Raw genomic sequence first — 21,656 nt, 5'->3', positions numbered from 1 at the left:
CTAAGAAACTGAAAAATATAAATATTAACTCAATTGGCTATTCTGGAGCAATGGATCATTGAAACAGATGTGACACATCACCCACTTCCATCACTTTGGGTATAAAACTTCCTCAGTTTTTAGAAGTGTTCCCCTCCCCACCAGCCTGGCACACATCCAGCACTGCTGGAGTGGGAGGGGACCCTTCACTGGGCAGGAAGGCTGAGAAAGGACAGATCACTGTAGCAGGGGGTCCCAAGGCCTCTGCCTAGGGCTCACCCCAAACTAAGCAACGATTCTAGGATATAATGCTCTACTTTCTAAGACTGTAAATTAGGTTTTCCTGCAAAATTCGATAATGATGTGTCTGATCTCCAAAGGAATGTGTTTTCTTTGGCCAGTGAGCATGGTGCAAAGCACACAGAGGGATGCTGGTGGGCTGAGGGGTCGATGGTTGTAGGGCAGATGAGACAGAGTGCAGCCTTTGGTACTGGCACTGCCTAGACAGGATACGTTTCCCAGGCACTGCCAACTCAAGCTATTTGTTAGATTTCAACCTGATTTTAAGAGTGTTTTTTAAAATTAGATGTTGCTCAGTAATGAGGATATTTCTGCCAGTGCGCACACAGTGAAGTCATTATCGAGCACCTTGAACTGTCACTGTTTGTAGTGACCTTGGCAAGCGTTAGGAGAGCCCCTGGGATTATCGGGTGCGTGGCTCTGTGAGCGCTGGAGGCTCAGGGGAGGGACCTGCTCACCAGAGATTCACCAGGAACACGTGCTCGATCTCCTGCAGGATCTCCAGCTCTCGGAACACGTTGCGCACCTCGTCCCTCTCGATGCACTGCTGCTTGTTCATGTACTTCATGGCGTACATCTTCTCCGTGTCCCTCTTCTGCACGATGCACACCTGGGCAGGGAGGAGAAAACAGAGTCGGGAGCACGCTCCACATCCTCATCTGCTGCTCTGGGAGCTGAGACCCACTCTGCTCAGCACCTCACCCCCCTCAAACATCCCTGATCCCTAGGCTGAGACTTGGGCCTATGGACAGCAGCATCCCTGCTCTCAGCGCCGTGCCCGACTGGGGAATGCACGGGCTCTGCTCCAGCCCACTGCCCATCGGCAACTGCAGCTGCCTCCAGGGACAGCTTTTCTGTGTCTGGGAGCTGTGCGAGAGACCTTTGGGCTCGCTGTGCCTGGATGGAAAGCGGTGTCAGGCAGCCACAGGGCTCCTGGCCAGCCTCGCCTCCCCGCTGCTCACCCCGCCGCTGCCCAGCTCCGCAGGGTGGCTCTGCCCGGCCCGCACATCGCTGGGCTCTGGAAGGGGAAAATAATCCCTTTGGGGCAGCAGAAAGAGACCAAGATGCAAATTTGTTACGACAACGAAGAGCTGGTGCGGAGGGACAGCCCGGGCCTGTCCCCGGAGCCGCGCTCGCCGCGGGCACGGAGCCCGCCAGGCTGGCCCTGCGCGCCTCCCTCAGCTCCGCCAACCACGCCGTCATTACCAAGGTGATGCTTTCGAAAGAGCTAATTAGCTATCACGGTAACTCTCTGTAAATTACTAATGGCATGTCTACACCTGCTGTAATTACGTCTGCCCTCTGCTAATTATCAGACGTGGCGGTAATTAGGATGAGCTGGACACGTTCCCCGGGCAGCTCGGCGGGCTGCAGGCAGAGAGCGGGTCCCGCTTACACCGAGCGGAACAAGGAAAGGGAATTTCTGGGGGCGGCAGGGAACCGAGACAGGTGGGAGCCGCGAACACCCCGCGCCTCTAAACGCTGCCACTAATAACCATCTGCAAGCGCTAATGGTGCTCGGTATAATATCATCAAGGACACGCTGCCACCAGGAGGTGACAAAATAATGGGTGGTTATCGTTAGCCCGATATACCCCCTAATTAGTGATGCACAGGAATTACCGCGATTATTTTCCGCCGTCGTTACGACTGCGGTGAGAGCTGAAAATCAGCTGTTGCCATAACTCTCTGCTCACCTCAGAGCTCACGATAAGGGCACTTCGTGGGCAGAGTGACCTGAGCTGTTTCCCTGCGAGCAGAGCCCTTCAACTCCAGCTGCCAGGGACCGTTCCAGGTACAAAACATAAGGGAAAACCTTCTTCAAGCAAACTTAATAATAATAATCAACGACCTACCACAATGCACACCACCAGCAGGATCCAGCCCCTGCCTAGAGCAGGCTGAATTGGTTGTATGTTCAATAAACCAGGCAAAAATAACTTCATATTTTATAAATTCTTTTTAAGCCTTAACAATTTTCCTTTAAAACATGGTCATTGCTGTAGAACTGCTCTGAAAACAATCCAATCCTCTGAGTAACAGCCATCAAGGCACTGAGCAACATTCTCGCCTGATGTCAGCTTATTCCACATTATTACTGGAAGCTCATTAATTTCTAGGTCCTTTATTTTTTAGGTTGTGACTTGCTGTACCCTAATGAGTATTACATGTTATTCTGATGTCATTTGTCTCTTGTTTCTCCACAGTGAAAATGGGAGCCCAGCATAATAAACGAGAAAATGATGAAAACTTCATGTACTCTGTAATTATGATAAACAGTTTTCTGCATTGGAACAGCATCACCTCCACACAGAGCAGCACCAGTTCCGGGCACTCTGGAAATGTTTGTTCTCTGATTTCTGCAGGAAAAGCGGATGTTAGTGGAGAGGCCTTGCCTGCAGCTGAGCCCATGGCATGGGCGGGGGATGTCCTGTGCCAGTGGGGCTGCCCGAGGGCACAGTGAGCCCCACAGCTGATGGACAGGGCACAGTGAGCTCCATGGCTGATGGACAGGGCACAGTGAGCCCCACAGCTGATGGACAGGGCACAGCGAGCCCCCGGGCCGATGGACAGTGGGGCAGGGCACAGCGAGCCCCACAGCTGATGGACAGGGCACAGTGAGCCCCTGGGCCAATGGACAGTGGGGCAGGGCACAGCGAGCCCCACAGCTGATGGACAGGGCACAGTGAGCCTCACGGCTGATGGACAGGGCACAGTGAGCCCCACGGCTGATGGACAGGGCACAGTGAGCCTCACGGCTGATGGACAGGGCACAGTGAGCCCCACGGCTGATGGACAGTTGAGCTGGGCACAGTGAGCCCCACGGCTGATGGACAGTGGGGCAGGGCACAGCGAGCCCCATGGCTGATGGACAGCTGGAGAGGGCACAGCAAGCCCCATGGCTGATGGACAGAGCACAGCGAGCCCCACGGCTGATGGACAGCTGGGCAGGGGCGCTGTGTCTGCAGCACAGCCACCACCAGGTACTGATCACATCACACCGCTCTTGGTCGGGGTCTAACTCGGGTCAAACCAACACCAGGACCGGTGCTGGTGCTGCCTGGCTGGGCTCAGCCACTCGATGCCCCTGTCACAGGCAGCGACCATTCTTAAGGTGCCCCTGCTTACAGAAGTGCATGGATGTGCCTGTGTCCCCCCAGAATGGCAGTGACACAAGACGTATGTTTTTGTGCTTCTCAGTTCATGCATCTGTTCCTGGGGAAGGAATAAACATCTATTTGGTCACAAGTCAAGAGTGTTTTTTAAAAATTAATCAATTTTCAGGCAAGCCTACAATGCAGAGCAAGGCAAGAAGCAGAAATGGCTCTATCCTCGTTCTGCACATTGCAGCCACACAAAGGGAGCGTTTGGTGGTTAAATACAGCCATGAGGAAAACGAGTGGAACGGAGCCAGCCCTGCGAGGCAGAAGGCGGGCAGCAGCTGCGAGTGGATTGCTCAAGGCACGGCACAAAAAGCTGTCACAGAGCCCCAGATACCCGCGCACTCCGTGCTGCCACAGGGCTGTGCGCAGCCGCCCATCCCGCAGGGACAGCTGGAGCCACAGCCACCACTCCAGCCAGGACAGGGGCAGGTGACACCTCCCGGGCCGAGAGAGTGACACCTGTGCTGTCACAGTGACAACAGCTGTGCTGTCACAGTGAGAGCACCTGTACTGTCACAGTGACAACAGCTGAACTGTCACAGTGACAACAGCTGTGCTGTCACAGTGAGAGCACCTGTACTGTCACAGTGAGAGCATCTGTACTGTCACAGTGACAACAGCTGTGCTGTCACAGTGACAACAGCTGTGCTGTCACAGTGACAACAGCTGAACTGTCACAGTGAGAGCATCTGTACTGTCACAGTGACAACAGCTGAACTGTCACAGTGACAACAGCTGAACTGTCACAGTGACAACAGCTGTGCTGTCACAGTGAGAGCATCTGTACTTGTCACAGTGACAACAGCTGAACTGTCACAGTGACAACAGCTGAACTGTCACAGTGAGAGCATCTGTACTGTCACAGTGACAACACCTGTGCTATCCTAGTGACAACACCCATGCTATCACAGTGACAACACCTGTGCTATCCCAGTGACAACAGCTGAACTGTCAAAGTGACCACACCTGTGCTATCATAGTGACAACACCTGTGCTATCATAGTGACAACAGCTGAACTGTCACAGTGAGAGCATCTGTACTGTCACAGTGACAACACCTGAACTGTCATAGTGACAACACCTGTGCTATCACAGTGACAACACCTGTGCTGTCACAGTGACAACACCTGAGCTCTCACCCCAGCTGGCAGCTCGGCTCAATCCCTGCACTTCCCAGCCTGGCACGCTGCCTCCAGTGGGCTCTGCCTTTTCTCCTTTAGAAATCAAATAACTTTTTGCCCTGCTGATTCTGGAGAAATTCATCAGGCTGAAAGCCCCACTCAGATGAGAGGTCACCTGACCATCTGACAGCATGTCCTGACTTAGCCTTGTTATCCCAGGACAGCAGAGTTTTCCTGGGCTCCAACAAAGCCCGTGGCTGCATTCTGGGCAGGATCCATGCAGCTGGTAAACAGTGGGCATCGCTCTACCTCGGCTCCACACAGACATCGTTTCCTCCTGCATATGCAGAGGTCACCCAAAGCAAAGGTACTCGTGGCCCCTGAGGGACGTCACCGTCACGGCTGGTGACAAACCCACAGCTGACTCAGGGATCTGTCCCTGGGTCTGAACTGGGAGCACTGGGTTTCCTTCTTGAATTTCTGCTCCTTTGGCTTCTGCCTCTGTAAGACGAGACCGATGCCCTGGAATCCTCCCACACACACAGACACTGTTGACTGCGGCTCAGAGCCACGGGGACATTTCAGCGTACAACCTGGATCACCCTCTTTTTGTTTTCAGAGCAGAGTCAAGGCTTAGAGTCAGCCAGCACTACACACCTACCTCAAACCCCTTAATCCCACCCAGTTCTGAACCGTGGCCACTGCTCTAGTTTATAAAAATTCTTATTTGCAGTGGTTGCACCTTGCCCACATATATTGATTTCTCCTCCAGCTTCTGCTGGGTATTTATCCCTCCTTGTTTTCCCCAGTATCTACAGAACTGCCATTTTCCAGAGAGGCTGAAGTTTGAAATGAGGAGCATTAACATTAAATTGCCTGTGGCACCCAGAAGCATCAGCAGGCTTTGGGACTGCGTGGGCAAAGAAGCCTCTGCTGTGGGGGAAGCACAGCAGCAGCCTCAGGTGTTGGGGACACGGGAGAGGTGCAGCCTCTGGAGCAGGGAGAACTAAGTCCTTCATCCCAAAGGACCAGAAGCACTGAGAAGGCACTTAGCCTGATGTAGAAACAGCTCAAGCTTTTTTGACAACTGATTTCATTTTGAACACTAAATTTTCCTTTGGAGACAGACTGCAAGGGCGAGGACAGGCTGGACAATTGTGTTCACTGGTTTCCTGAGCTTGTTGAGCAAAGAGTAAAGCAGGTGAGAAGGACTTTGTCTCACCTGTGCACTGCTGAAAGGATAACCTCAATATTGACTTCTAACGAGTTCATCTCCTTTAGCCAAGCTCTCCTTGAATGGCTCAGCTCTTACACCAAGACATCGTTCACTTTTCCCAGGGTTTTCATCCTTTAGAAAGTGGCTGGAGGGAGATCCCTGTCACCCAGCATCCCCAGGACCCCTCTGCTTTGCCCTTGTACCAAGAACTGCAGGCAGAATCTTGCCAATTATCTATTAAAAAAAAAAAAGTCATTTAAACTCTCAGCTGCTATCAGGAGAGCTGCAAACAGGGATCACTGTTCTGGACATGGCCACAGCTGCACAGAACACAGAACTACTTCCCCTGGCATTCAAATGCATCTTTGTATCCATCTTGTATTATGATGGTGCTGTTGGCAATTAAAATGCAACCCTTCCCTGATAATTAGCATCTGTGTAACACTGGTAATCAAAAAGTTCATAATAATTTGTTCTACAACCCTCACAAATATTAAGGACAAAAATCAGCTAATCAATTTTTTTTTTTAGGCATAGCCAAGAGAACAAAGCCTAAAGCTGCCTCGCAGGTGTATCTGCAGTGCCAGAATTCAGTCTCAGGGATCCACTAAGCACATGAGCCACGGGAACAGCTGGATGAAGCTCTGCTGGAAGCATCTCCCACAGGCACCCCAGGAGCAGCTCCCCTACACCAGCAGGCGCTGAAGGGGCAGGCAGCCCCTCAAGGATGCTGCTGGCCCCTCAGAGGGGCTCCCCCTCCACAATGCTGACCCAGAGCTTGGTGCCATGAGCGTGAGATAGAAGCACTGAAGGCTGCCAGCACCTGCAGCCCCTCTCCATCCCCTCAGGGCTGGTCCTGGAGGGAGCTCTGGGCACAGATCCTTTCACACCTGCCCTTGGTGGGCGAGGGGTCAGGTAACACCCAGAGGGACTTGTGGCACCAAGTCCTGGCCCAGGGCTGCAGGTGCACACAACCTGCCCGTGACAGTGCCACTCGCCCCACGCTCAGCAAGGGCACGGAACCCTAACTGTCTGACCCTGAATAAAAAGTTACTCTGGATCAATCCAAACGGAACCATAACTGTCTGACCCTGAATAAAAAGTTACTCTGGATCAATCCAAACGGAACCGTCTGACCCTGAATAAAAAGTTACTCTGAATCAATCCAAACAGAACCCTAACTGTCTGACCCTGAATAAAAAGTTACTCTGAATCAATCCAAACGGAACCATAACTGTCTGACCCTGAATAAAAAGTTACTCTGGATCAATCCAAACGGAACATAACTGTCTGACCCTGAATAAAAAGTTACTCTGAATCAATCCAAACAGAACCATAACTGTCTGACCCTGAATAAAAAGTTACTCTGAATCAATCCAAACGGAACCATAACTGTCTGACCCTGAATAAAAAGTTACTCTGAATCAATCCAAACCCTTCCCTGCTTGAATGCAGAGCTTGTTTGAGCAGCACTTTGTCCTGGCACAGCGCTGACAGCAGTGTCTCTGGCAGCGTTTCTCTCAGCCATTGTCTCCAGCACACAAAGGCCCGTTTGCAGGGCCAGGACATCTGCCCACGGCCACCTCTCCATGTGCAGTGACCCAGCCCAGGGGACACCAACAGGAGAGGGCTGCTGGCTGTGACAACAGCACCCCTCAGTCTTCCCATCCAGCTCACAGAAGCACGGGCTCACAGAAGGGTTTGGGAGAGAAGGGAGCTGAAATCCCACCCAGTGCCACCCTGCCAGGGCAGGGACACCTCCCACTGTCCCAGGTGCTCCAGCCCCAGTGTCCAGCCTGGCCTTGGGCACTGCCAGGGATCCAGGGGCAGCCACAGCTGCTCTGGGAATTCACCCTGTGCCAGGGCTGCCCACCCTGCCAGGGAACAATTCCTGCCCAATATCCCATCTAAACCTCTGAAGTTGCAGTCCCCCAAACAAGGGGGACCCTCAGGAGCCATGCTCTAAGTACAAGGTTATCAGCTCGACAAATCTGCCTTCACATCTTTAAGTGCTGATTTTGTCTCCATTTCCAGACACCTTGCCATGTTTCACTCCTTAAGATATTTTTCATGGAGCCTTACAACTTTAGTTTTTCCCTGCTGAAAAGCCGTGCTTTTCCACAAGATTGATGGACTCGTTTGTCAGAACACCATAAATCATTAAAATCTCTTTTATGCAGCACTGCTGTTTGCTGCAGCCAAGTTGTAACAGCAGCTGATGAAACTTTTATTCACAGCAAGTCTGTTGGTGTTTCCAGGTCGTGTCAACACTTCCATAAAAAATCTCTTTCTCAGTTGCTTATGCTAGAGCCAAAAAGTCTTCTGACCCAAAATAACACCTGCTGTTCCCAACAGCACTTCAGTGTGCTGTGTATCAGAGGGTCACAGAATCCCAGACTGGTCTGAGTTGGAAGGGACCTCAAAGATCATCCAGTTCCAGCCCCCTGCCACGGCAGGGACAGCTCCCACTGTCCCAGGTGCTCCAGCCCCAGTGTCCAGCCTGGCCTGGGACACTGCCAGGGGCCGAGGGGCAGCCCCAGCTGCTCTGGGCAATCTCAGTGGCTTCAATCTGGAGCCCTAAGAATGTGTTCCTGTGCTTCTGTGCAGGTCCACAGCCCTCTGAGGCTCAGCAGACCCCTGAATCCCCTCTGGGTGTGCCCAGCACTCCGTGTGCAGGCAGAGGAAACCACGTGTGCAGGTGCAGCTGGAGCAGCTCAAAACACGGGCAAAGCTAAGCTTCTTCATGGTTTTTGATTTTTTTTTTTTTTTCCCAGAATGAGCCTTATTCTGTCTCACTCACACAAATGGGACAGCCAGCACACGGAAACTATGTCAGGAAAAGCTCTCCTCATTGGTACCCTGCAAACAGGGCTGAGGCCTTCCAGTTGTATCTATCAGGGAACATTTCCTCATTTCCCTGCAAGAAATCATGGAAGGGGGCTGCAGAATGAATCCTGTGACTTAATTTAAGGTGCTTCAGAGTAAGCATTTCCCTTTAATGTCACGCTGAGAAAATAAGGTCCCATCAGACATGAAGCAGATGTTTCTGTAATTCAGTTTGGATATGGGGGATTATTTTACTTGAAGCTCCAAAACACATGTAGATTTCTTTTCCTCAGGAGAGACACTAATCCAAATAAACAAGGAGAAACAGAAGAAGCGACAAGAGAGAACCCTAAAGAACAATAAGGAAATAGAAGTGGTTTTCTTTGCTTTTACCTGTCCTGGTTCTCCACCTCCCCCCCCTGCATGCCAGCTGAGCGGCCCCATCACCAGCAGACACCCCAAAGCTGGTGTCTTCACTCAGTGCTCAGACACAAATGTAGACATTTGGGATCCCCCTTTGGCCACAGCCCTGAGCACATCTCTGCTGGGGTGATTTGCTGACCTCCAGGGCATGGAGCAGCCCCTGGGGAGGCCCTGAAGGGGACGGGGGCTGTGCTGGCACCGTGCGGAGCACAGGGAGGAGCCAGCCCAGGAGATGTGTTCTGGAGCTGCCACACTGCCTACAGAAAGGCTGTTAGGCACCTACATCTCTGTCTGGCTTTAATCACATGCTCAGAGATCTCTGCTGGGCTTTTCTGCTTCAATAATTAAAGTAGAATGATGAAGATTCAGACCAACCTGCAGAGATCCCTGAAGACACTGTGACCCATCTTTCTGCCTTTTGGGTGGATCCAAACCTGGATGCACCATTTCCTCCAGCTCAGCAGCACTCCATAGATTTACAGGGGGACCTGGGCCCCTGTGCACAACCGCAGCTAAGGAGCATTGTCTGAATAAATTGTGCACTGTTTTGCTGTGGGCGACACGCATTTTGAGTTATGTCTAGTATTTGGAGCCATCTCTCCTTATGGCCATGACTACATTCTGTGATAGGCTGGTGCAAGAGGCACAATTATTATTTTAGCTACATATTTGACAGATATTGGGAACAGAAAGAAATCTAATTACTTCCAACGAAGATTGGAGGGCCTTATTTAATCTCTGAACGTAAATTGATGTTGAAGTTCCCTGACCCCAAGGCAAGAAGATTGGCTGTGCTATTTTGAAAAGCCTCATCACTCATTGTGATCCGGCCCTGATGGGCACTGGCATCGAGACCCAAGTGGCCCCAATGTCCTCGGCTGTGCTGCTGCCACAACACGCCCCCAGGCACCAAAGCTTCCCTTCTGTGCTGAAGGAAATAAACACAGGCTTTCTTTTCAGCCAAGAAAGAAGGGGATACTCGTGCTTCACAGTGCAAAACCCTCGGGAGGAATCAATGCCTCTTGCAGCCAAATGCTTGATTTTCCCTTGGCAGAAGCTTGCTCCGTGGAGCTGGTGCTCAGCACCAGGCTGCACAAAGGGATCAGCCCTGGAGGGCAGCTGTGGAGGCTGGGCAGTGGAGATCCCTGCCACAGTGAGGGCACAGGGGCTGTGCTGGGCCTGGACACAGCCCCTGCTCCTCCTGGCTGCTCTCCTTCCCCCGGCACTGCAGCCACCCACCGGCCAAGCCCCAGCAGCCTCTGTCTCACCAGGGCTGCCTGGCCCCAAGGAGCCTTCTCAAGCCTCACGAGCCTTTCTGCCAAACCTGCCAAAGAGCACTCCATCACCTCAATGACCAGGATAAAGAAACGTGCTTTGTACTTGTCCATATTTCCAGGGATGGGACTCCTCTGCCCAGGAACACCCTGCAAATCTCAGAATCACAGAACCACAGGATGCCTTGGGTTGGGAGGGACCCCAAATCCCACCCAGTGCCACCCCTGCCATGGCAGGGACACCTCCCACTGTTCCAGGTGCTCCAGCCCCAGTGTCCAGCCTGGCCTTGGGCACTGCCAGGGATCCAGGGGCAGCCCCAGCTGCTCTGGGCAACAATTTTAACCTGACAAGCCCAAAGACGGTAGCAGGGGCTAAAATCGAGTTCCAGAGCAGAGCAGAGCTGATCTGAGAGCCTGAGCATGCAGCAGCCACCCGGAGCTCTGCCAGGGGCACGCAGGGGGCACAGTCCCACCGTGGGGTGAGGCTGGCTGCAGCTCCTGCATCCTGGCAAAGAGCACTGGTCCCGCTGGGCTGGTGTTGGGCAGCCTTCAGTGTGCCTTGGTTTAACTGCACCACTTGCTGTACACGAACAGATTAAGGATTTCATACTGCATGGCCCTTTGTTGAGAGGAATTTTTAGCACTGACTTTTAAAAACAATTTTTAGATCAAAAGTAATAATATGGCACAACAATCTTACTGCAACTCCTTGAGAAAACGACAGGAGCAGAAGGAATCTCGATGAATTTTGGACATAAATAGTAAGTAAACAGGAGGTGAGGGTGGAAAGCAGAGACACAAAAGGCTTCTGTTCAATAAACATGGTTTCTTTCCATGTTCTTCTTTCCTTAAAAATTCTCATGGACATACACTCCAGAGTGTTTTCTGAAGGGAGGTAGAATCCCTGATCATACAGATAAAACGTAGTCTATCCCAAATGTGATGGATCAGTAAGAATAAAAAAGTATTAAGAAAAAATAAGAAAAGCCAGTTTGCAATTGTCAAAGTGATCCTGTACTTACAGTTTCATTTCAGAGAACAAAATGGCCAGTTGGTACAAAAATGGAAAGCACTAAATTTAGAATTTGTCAACATTTTCACTCCTGATATTTTAGTTTGATGGAACTATTGAAACAGACGTGATTTTGCTCTGCACATTACATAAACAACGATGCCCAGGCCTTTCCAGCAGGTGACCCTCGCTGGGCTGCACCTGAGGGCCCCTCACCCCAGCCTTGGCAACAGCACCACGGATGGAAAGAGCCGGGGGAAGGAACCCAGACCCACCAAAAACCCCAGCCTGATAGGCACGCTGCTGACACACCCGTCCTGGATTTGCTGGCTGTTCCCTCAGGAGCCCCGTGCAGGGACAGCCTGACAGCCTGACCCTTCCCTGGCCCATCCTCTGCTCCCCCTGCTCAGGGCGGCGTTGAGCACAGACAACACAGACAGAAAGAGCAGGTGCCACGGGAGCTTCCCCTCCCTGTCTCTCCCTCCCAGTCGCTCCATCCGAGTGGGCAGAGGAGCAGTGCCAGGGCTCAGCGCCCTGGGGAGGGCTCTGGTGCTGCAGAGCAGGGCTCTCCAGCCCGTGGGGCAGCGCCTGCCCCGCTCCCAGCCACGGCCCCTGCACCACTGAGCCCACGCCTGGGGCCTGGGGGCTCCTCCTGGCACCCAGCCCTCCACCCCCCCTTTCTGATCCACCTCTAAGGGTCTATCCCACAACAGTTGTCCCCACGTGCTCCTCTCGCCCCTCTGCACAGCCCACCAGCACCGTTCATCTGGGAAACAAGGCGCATGGCCACCTCAGGAGACAGGAACAGAGACAATTCCAAAGGAGAAGGGCTGTCAGGGAAACCGGGAGGGATAAAAGCACCTGGTGTGCTCCTCCCTGGGAAGGACACTGCCTGGAAGCCTGGCCCACACGAAGGCTGTGTCCCGGGGCAGTGTGGCACTGCCGCTGCTCCCAGCACACGCCGTGGGTCCCCCAAAACAACCTCAGCAAAATCACGTCAAATCCCTTGTCACAACAGTTTCTATTGTGAGTTGTGCAGTTTCTGCACAACCAGTTGCATCAGTTTCTGCTTCTATTTTTCATGCTCTGTCTTTAATTCATTGCTGAGACACAGGAAATCCCAATGGCCTTGTAGTGGCTTGTGGGCAGCTCTGCCTTCACCACAGGAAAACCAGAGCAGAACTGTTTGCAGCCTTTTGGAGCTGTGTCCATGCAACTCCCACGAGATTCAGATCAGTTTCTAAGCAGCACACAGACGCTTCAATAAGAATTCATGAACTTTAGAGCCACAAGAAGAAATACATCCTGTGAAGAAGAGGACAAAGTCTCCTTCCACAGACACCACTGCCCAGAGTAACAAGAGGGTACACCCGTAACGCTCTGGACAAAGCCAGGCAGCATTTTCCTTAATAAACCCTATTTGCTGTATCATGCTGATGTACCCATAATTTCATAGGAACCGAGGACACTGCTCCCTATCATTTTTGACATTAAGTGGTTTGTAATTGGATTGTCCAACCATGAGCATTAACACAACATCCCAAACTCACAAGCTGCAGCTTCCAAGGACCTGTAGATGACCTCGATGTCCAACACAGCTTCAATTTTATTGTTGCCAAAAGCCACATCTGATGCTGGAACCTTCCATCTCTCAGTTCCAATTACAAGCTGGTGGGGGTGTGGGCTATGATGGCTTGTCAGAACAAAAACAAGATCCAAATGCTGGCCACATTTCAGCCTCCGAGAAAATTGCAATTATCATTAGTGACAGAGGATGGATTTTTTACTTTAGAAGTAAGAGGTTTTCATGTTGGCCATGTGAGAGCTGCAGTCTGGGGTGGCCGTGTGGGCCCTGCTGAGGGCAGGAGGAGCCTGTGCCAGCAGCACACAGCGGAACAGGAGGTTCTCCTGAGGGCAGCACTAACAGAACTGCCATTACATTTCCAATCATTAATCTGATCAATGCCAAAACATTCTGCTCTTGTCCTTTCAGGTGGGTGAATGTTCACAGAATTCTGTGATGCACTTAGGCTGTAGAAGTCTCATGGAATTACAGAATCCTTTCAGCTGAGTTGAAAAAGGACCTCCAAGATCAAGGTCCAGTCTCTGACCAAACAGCGCCCTGCCAACCAGAGCAGAGCACTGAATGCCACGTCCTGTCATTCCTTGAACACCACCAGGCAGGGCTGGGCACTCCACCACCTCCCTGGGTAGCCTGTTCCAATGTTTCTCCAAAGCCAGGTCACCCTGACCCAGCTCCATCCTCCCCTGCTTCCTCTGCAGCTCCTCCTCCTCCTCCTCGTGTAAGGTTTGCAGCTCTCTGTCCCTTACCCCACTGCAAGGCTGGCCCTTCTGACAAAGGGCCAGGGCTGGATTCAGGCACATCTGCCACTCAACGGGCAGCACATGTCGATCCATGAAACGGTTTCCTTCATCACAGACCTCAAAACGAGATCTCCTTGGGTTCAGGAGGGGAGGGGAGCGGGGAGGGTGTGGGTGGATTTCGTTGCAGAACCTAATGCTGACAAAGCTCTCACCTGTGGGCAGGAAGAGCCGGGCAGCCAGCTGCTGTCGGGGCTCAGCGCACACAGCAGCTCACGGAACACGCTCGGCTGCCACAAGGCACAGCCAGCTCTCTCCTGCTCTCTCCTCGTGCTCCAGCTGCGGACACGCTCCTGCTCCCAGCCCCAGCTCTGAGGCTGCAGCCCGTGCAGCCAGCCAGCCCCACAGGGCACCGACCACCTGTGCCACGGGCCAGCCCCTGGGGACATCAGCCACCCTGCAGGGGTGGCCCAGGGCCATCAGTGCGAGCTCGGTGGGGACGCGGCTTCTGCCCTCTGCTCTCTTACTCCTCTTTCCTGTCCACAGGTGCCTGGCTGCTGGAGAGAGGGTCCATCCCACCTCCCAACCCACCCACACTCCCACACCAGCGTGACTCACCCACAGGGAATGACGGGGCTCAGAAAAACCCCAGGCAGTTTCGAATGCAAATGTTAATAAGGCACCGGGTGTATAATAATAACAAAAGTGGGCAGTTTGTTTGGTAAATCATGGTCTTTTGAAGTCTGATCTCTCAGAAACCCCAAACAGGTCCCCAGTGGGGAGTGCAGGATAATCCCCAGCCCCTTCCAGCTGAGCTCACTGCTCACCCAGTCACTCCAGACCCTTCAGGGGCGCTTCCCACTCTGTAATTTTCCTGCTGCTGCCCCCACAGCCTGAGATGCAGACAGAGAGGAGGTGCTGGACCCCACCACCACTGCACCTTCCATGCTCTGCCACTGCCCCCCTGGCTTTTACTGATGACACACTCACAGCTTAGCAACATCCAGGAGAGAAGAAAATCACGTAGTACTACCAGAGAGATGGCATCAGAGGGAGGACACCCCTGTGTGTGCCCTGTGCTTTCTCACCCCCTGTTCCTGGTCACTGTCCCCAGCCCAGGCAGCTGCTCCTGAGCTGGATGCAATGGTGGAGCACACTGTGGAATCAGAGAATCCCAGAACCCTGGAATATCCTGAGCTGGAAAAGACCCACAAGGAGTCCAGCTCCTGTTCCTTCCAGACCCCCCAAAATCCCACCCTGGGCATCCCTGGCAGCGCTGTCCAAAGGCTCCTGGAGCTCTGGCAGCCTCGGGGCCCATTCCCTGGGGGGCCTGGCAGTGCCAGCAGCCTCTGGGGATGAGCCTGTCCCTAGTGTTAGTGTCCTTCACATCACTCCTGCTGCAGGTCCCCATCTCCTGCATCCTGCAGGACTCCCTGGGCAGCCTCGGGGCCGGGCAGGATGGGGCCTGCCCAGCACTGGATGGCCCCACACCAGCAGCTCTTCAGCAGCCCAGGACCCACAGACCCCCCTCAGGCTGTGCCCCCTCCACAACCAGGCTGCCCTTTGACAAAGGCAGGCAGCCCTGGCTCCAGAGCCTGCCAAGGCGTGTGGTCCAGTGACAGGAGCGGTGTCCAGCAGGGACAGCCTCTGCCCAGCCCTGCCAGTGGCTCCAGCAAACCCTCAGCCTCATGTGAGACCAAGGACAATAAAGGAAAAATCAAGGGCAAAAATTATGTGTGGCAGCTAAATACCAAGGGATTACGTTTCCAGCCCTTCTTTAGGGGGAAAAATCCAACATTTATAAAGCTGGAAAAAAAGAAAATGGATCAAGCTAGTGTTGATGTCAAAGAGGGATTCAGTTGAGAATAGACTTGAAGGGAATTTTATTTATGGTGCAGCTACTGGGTGGGCATCTGTGACCTTTAGAAAATGGATTAAAGCCTTTCTATACCCAGCTCCAGGCCGTGTGAATTATTAAAGCAACAAAATCATGAAGCTGAAGTACTTGTACAAAGCAACTTGGACACAGCCAGCCCTCCCTGGGAGGGTCAGTGGAGCTGGGCTGGGACCAGGACCCCCAGCCCCTCTGGAGCAAACGGAAAGCCAGGCCCCCACGGGCCTCCAGCACCCAGCCCAGGTATACTGGCTCCCTCTGGAAGATTCCATTTCCTGCTGCTGCTCATTCCAGCCCCAGCCCTGCTTTAATCCCCTATTTCCAATGGCACACAAAGGCACAAATCCACGCTGAAAAACTTCGGGCGTGCTCTTATTCCTTCCCAGCAGTGAAGAGTAAATAATGCATTGCCACAGCCCCATCCAGCTCCTTATCCCTGGAAAAGGCAGCTGGGGCTGCAGAACCACGAGGGCAGCCCAGGGGGGAGGAGGAGGGCAGGAGCACACAGCCCCAGCTGCCTCATGGCACTGAAGCCACAAGAGGCCAGCTTCAACAGGCAGAGGTGCCAGTCCTCAATGGCACCGCTGCCTGCGGGGATCTCTGGGGCTCATGCTGTCTCTCGTGAAGCACAATGAAGCTCACAGCATATTTCCCACCAAAACAGGGCCACAAACTGCACCCCACTCTAGAAACCCCCTCCTGGCTGCTGCTCCTCGGGAAATGGCATCAGAGCAGCCAAAACCTGGGCAACTGCTGCTGCTGCTTGGAAAGGAGCCTGTGCTGCAGGAGGAACACTATGCTGGTATTAAATCACTGAAAACCAAATAATATCACCTCTACTATGTGTGGAAAATATTCCACACTTGCTAATTGGCGTAAACATGGAATTGAACCTGACCTTCATTTGATTAATTGTATCTTAAAGCTGATTAAACCCATCTCTAGAAAACAGAAACTGGCCATTTATTGCAGATTATGCCAGAGCCACAGCTCTGGGGCTCTCAGGCTCTTCAAAAGGGATTTCTGAGTTCCTTTTTCCTTCCCTTCTACAGTTCCCATGCCGAGGATGTCGCTGTCTGTCCCGAGAGGTGCACAAAGTGACCGTGGAAGGAAATGCTGTGCCCAAGGCCCTGCCCTGGCCCCGGGCCCTGTCACCATGAGATCACACGGTGCCACAGCTCCCACAGGTCACTCACACGCCCAGGGTCTGCTCGGACACTGGCTCCTCAATATCTCCCTCAGCGTGGGCAGAGAGTGGCTTAATCAAGCAAACCAGCTAAGTCACTCCTAAATTTTTAGTAACACTTGCCAGGTAGGCAGTTTTATGTTTTCTGTAATTAAATGTGAGTTGTAAATGACTTGGTAAACGCAAAAAGCTTTTCTCAGTGTCAGAGGAAATTCAGCATATTGACAAAGTCATCCAGAAAGATGACAGATGAATCATTTCAGCATTTTGTTGAAAGTGTGTGTACACTTCTGATGCCTGCTAGACTGCTACGTGCTAGACTTAACCTTTCTGCAAGGCAGAGCGAGCAGCGCAGGGAGCAGCTCTCTTCAGAGCCAACACACTCCTGCCCTGGGACAAGAATTGGTTTTTCTCTGTTCCATGTTCTGAGCAGAACTAATTTTCCAGGTGCTGCTCCTTAAAAGAGTAAAACCCCCTTGTCTGGAAAGTTTATATGTGAAGTATGAATCTTCTCCTATCAGCTCGAAACAAAAATGTGGCTGCTCTTTTTCACTGGGGTTTTGAGTTACTGTTTGGGCTTTGATTGTGAGCTGAAGACACAAGACCTTGAGTGTTCCTGTTCTCACCAGGAGTGTCTGGGGAGACTTTCTTCAGCTGTTTGCCTTATCCTCACAGCCAAGGACTGAGCTGGCATTTAATCATTCAGCAGAAGCCCAGAAATCTGACAGAGCTCTGCTGCACGCTTTCGCCTCTCCTTGCTCAAGGGATGTGGCTGCAAAGAGGGGTGAGTGTTTCAAACCACCCCCTCAAACCGTCACAGTGACTTGCACACTGCTGGCAATCCATTTCCCTTACCCTGGAAGCCCCAGGCAGACTTCCATGGAAGCCCAGCAGGAATTCACGTGGGTGGCTTGTGCCAGAGCAGGCTAATCCATCTCCTGGTGTTTGTCAGGGAACTGAGGCTGCACAGGAACATCTTCTCTAGAAAGAAGCACTGATGGCAGCACTGGGACCGAGTGTCCCCTGTCCTGCCTCTCAGAACAGCTGGACCCTCCCCATGCAGACCACGGCTGATTTTGTGCTGCCACCGTTACACAGCACCAAAACTGCTTAATGCACATAAAGTATTCAAAAAGAGATTTTGGTAATTGGCAAAAGTTTGAGTTCAGGAGTCAGATCTCCTGGGAAATGTCTGCTTTTGCAAAGTTTCCATCTTCCAGCCATCCACGTATAGCAGGTCAGGCTGCTCCCCAGGCCGTGGGGGAACAAGGCCTCGTCAGGCTGGACCACAGAGGGAGAAGGCAAAGGACAGTGTGGGCCATCTCCAGAGCCAGACCTGGATGTTCTCACCCTCGTGGCATCAGCTTTTGATCAGTGTGGTGGGAGAAACCAGCCAAGATGACCTGACCGGGGGGAAATGCGAGCAGGTGCAGCTTGCCCAACCCCTCAGCTGTCCTGTTCATGTCCCCAGGGCACGGGGACACTTGTGCCACCCACCGAGCCGGGCTGGCTCCTTCCACAGCTTTGACACTGCACATTTCACACTATTTCCACGGCCATGCCTCCGCCCGAAGCCCCAGTGCTGGCACACGGCCCCACCCACACAGGAGTCGGCGGGCAGGTGACACACCTGAGCCAGCAGTGCCCGGGATCATGGCTGGCACTGTCGCTCCCAGCTCGCAGCCCCACGCAGGGGGCTCGCAGCAGGACACGGTGACAGAGGGACTGCAGAGCTCCCCGAGCAGCCCCGTGCTCGTGTGACACCCCAGGGACGCCGTGCTGGCACTGCCAGACCGGGGCAAACGCCAGAGCCACCTGCACAGGGGCAGCCAGAGGAACGGGGAGTGGAAAAGGACTGGCACTAGGAAACCAACAGTAACCAGCTCCCAGAGACACACAGCTTTCTGATCATCACCTCCCACATCCTCCCACATGCTTGGCAAGAAAAGCCAGTTAAAAATAAACAACAAAACCTCCTCAGCATAACTGATTTCTGGTTGGGAAAACAGCCCAGGACTTCACAGAACCCTCCTGGCCTGTGTGCCAGCTCAGTCAAGCACCAAGGACAACTTCCAGCACCTTCCTGCCTCACTGCCCCCCTCCACAACCCAGACATCCCCACAGGAAACTGAAAACATAAAGAATGTTTGCTCTAAAATGGTCACAATTGTGCTGGTAACTTACAACACATCTGCTGCACCGAGATGCCAAGAAATACAGCAAAGCCAAATGGCAACAAGGTGTTTTCCTGAACATTTTTCCTCTATTGACTGAGCAGCCATCGTAAAAAAATACAAAAATAACCAGTTTTGCCCCGTTACTGTTCCAATAAACCACAAGTACATAACAGCAGACACCTGATAAACCATGCAAGACTGAGAGCTCAAGCCTACCTTGCCAAAGCTTCCCTTCCCAATGGCCCGGAGAATCTGGAAGTGGTCAAAGTTCACTACAAGGTAAAGAGAAAAGAATTTACATTTATAAATGCTTTACTACAAATAAGCTTGCATTTAAAAGAAGGCAGGGAGACAACTACAACAGAGCGTTGGCCAGGCTTTTATTAAAAGTTTTCCCCTTGGGAAGCTGCAGGACAGCTTTCCTTTCAAGTCTCTTTCCACGTGCTTGAGGGAGCTGGCAGAGGGTTGGATGAGGTTACTAAATCAGTGGTTTAGCACCAAGTAAAATACAGCTTCGACCTGTGTGGATCCGGGGGGAGCTTCACAGAGCTCAGGGGCAAACAGCAAGTGTGGCAGAGCAGAGAGCGTGGTGAGACCCTGCCCCACACTCTGCCCCTGGCCCCTGCCCACTGCCCCCTGCCCCACAAACACTGCCCACTGCCCTGGCCCCACAGACACTGCCCCCTGCCCCACAAACACTGCCCACTGCCCACTGCCCACTGCCCACTGCCCTGGCCCCACAAACACTGCCCACTGCCCACTGCCCACTGCCCTGGCCCCACAAACACTGCCCACTGCCCACTGCCCACTGCCCTGGCCCCACAGACACTGCCCCCTGCCCCACAAACACTGCCCTGGCCCCACAAACACTGCCCACTGCCCCACAAACACTGCCCACTGCCCCCTGCCCCACAAACACTGCCCACTGCCCCCTGCCCCACAAACACTGCCCACTGCCCTGGCCCCACAGACACTGCCCCCTGCCCCACAAACACTGTCCACTGCCCACTGCCCACTGCCCTGGCCCCACAAACACTGCCCACTGCCCCCTGCCCCACAAACACTGCCCACTGCCCTGGCCCCACAGACACTGCCCCCTGCCCCACAAACACTGCCCCTGCCCCACAGACACTGCCCACTGCCCCCTGCCCCACAAACACTGCCCACTGCCCTGGCCCCACAGACACTGCCCACTGCCCACTGCCCACTGCCCACTGCCCACTGCCCACTGCCCTGGCCCCACAGACACTGCCCCCTGCCCCACAAACACTGCCCCTGCCCCCTGCCCTCAGCCATGCTGGGTGCTGCTGGTGGTGCTGCCAAAGGACAGCGTTAGAGGACAGGGACAGCCCTCCACTCCCTTCACGTGCAAACCCATCTGGAAGAGATCCACAGCTTTTTCCAGAGCCAGCGTGAGGAGCAATGACAAGAGATGAGCGTGCAGCTGTAACACTCAGCCACTGCCTCCATCAGCTGCTGCTGCAAACAAAATTATTTTTATACCAAAGTACTGCTGTGGTTTAATTGAATATCAGTTTGAAATAAAGAAGACAAGGTGAGGAGGAGCTTGCTGATGGACTGAGCCCACCTGACAGCCCCTGACAGCTGTACTATGAGACCCTCACCGTGCAGGGCACCCTCAGCATTCCTTGCCAGATCCCTGGATGAAAAGAAATGCTTGCCATGGGCTTGGGCGTTTGCAGCATAAGATGGTCAACAATGAGCACTGAGCCCATTGGCTGGCCACAGAGACCAAAATCACTCAGGAGGAGTGGGAACAAAGAATTCACTATAAATATTACGAGTCCCACTCCCAGATCTTAAATAAATGCACATCTGTCATCTCTGAGGATGAATCAAGAGCCCACGCATGCCCATGGAGTTCCTATTACCCTTTTGTGCTAGGCTTATATCCAAAATATTGTTATTGTCACTTCTGTGGGACATTTTCTGCAGGAGAGCTCAGAAAACTTTGCCAAATGAAACTGAGAGCAGAATCTGGGCCAGCTCATACTCCGTGTGTCCCTGCACTCCAGTTCCCTCCCTCAGGGATGCTGAAGGGCAGGAGCACCACGACTGCTCCACGTTTACTTGGTTTGGCTGACTTTGTGGTGATCGGTCAAAGGCTGCACTCCTTGACCTTGGATAAGGATCTTATTCCAACTTTAACAACTCTGTGGTCTCTGGAGATCTCTCCAGGAGCTCCCACAACAGACCCCATGGGGACACCAGTGTCCCCACAACCTTCTGACAGCCTCCCACATTCCCCGGGGGAAGGGCTCAGCTCCACGGGTGTTGTGTCACCTCCTCATCGCCTCCCTCCTCTGTGGGCTTTTGTTTCAGCAGTGATTTTATCAAGGATTTTCCTACCACCCCTACTAGAGGAGCTGCAGTGAGCAATGCAAAGCTGCAGCTTCATCTGCAGAAATATTCCGGCCGAAATCTTCTGGCCGAAGCATTTGGAGCAACGGATCAAACGTTTTCCACGTGCAATCAAGTCCACTGGCTGACCTCCCATCACCCAGAGGATGCCCAGCTCCAGGGAGCCCCTGGGAAGGGCAGCATTGTCTTGACAATTAAACCACGTGCAAGTGCTCATGATCTGCCATCACTGCAGGAGGAGAGCTTTTGGTAATTCTTTGTTATAATGTTTGGAATGTTGTGTAAAAAGGCATTGCCACTGAGAAAACAAACCCCAAAGTGTCATTTCCATGTATCCATGACTACAGCTGATCTGGGAAGCCTGCTGGAGTCAGCAGGCA

The 21,656-nt window shown here is 52.9% G+C and overlaps 1 protein-coding gene across 2 annotated transcripts in view; it reads right to left on the bottom strand.

The window, feature by feature from the left end:
• STK32C (serine/threonine kinase 32C) overlaps nucleotides 1-21,656 on the bottom strand; it is a 72,393-nt gene that overhangs the window by 7,363 nt on the left and 43,374 nt on the right. For both annotated transcript variants that reach the window (XR_008438190.1, XM_053984191.1), the window contains exons 2-3: nucleotides 19,111-19,166; nucleotides 738-889 (exon numbers count right to left, since the gene is read on the bottom strand). Coding sequence is in view for 1 of the 2 variants with exons in the window: in XM_053984191.1 (XP_053840166.1) it covers nucleotides 738-889; nucleotides 19,111-19,166 (208 nt within the window). In the remaining variant the exon portion in view is untranslated. The remainder of the gene's footprint in view (nucleotides 1-737; nucleotides 890-19,110; nucleotides 19,167-21,656) is intronic.

The sequence above is a fragment of the Vidua macroura genome, chromosome 8, assembly GCF_024509145.1.
Source record: "Vidua macroura isolate BioBank_ID:100142 chromosome 8, ASM2450914v1, whole genome shotgun sequence".
NCBI classification, from domain to species: Eukaryota; Metazoa; Chordata; class Aves; order Passeriformes; family Viduidae; genus Vidua; species Vidua macroura.
Note: the sequence above shows the minus strand (reverse complement) of the source record. Positions and strands in the feature narration are given on the sequence as shown.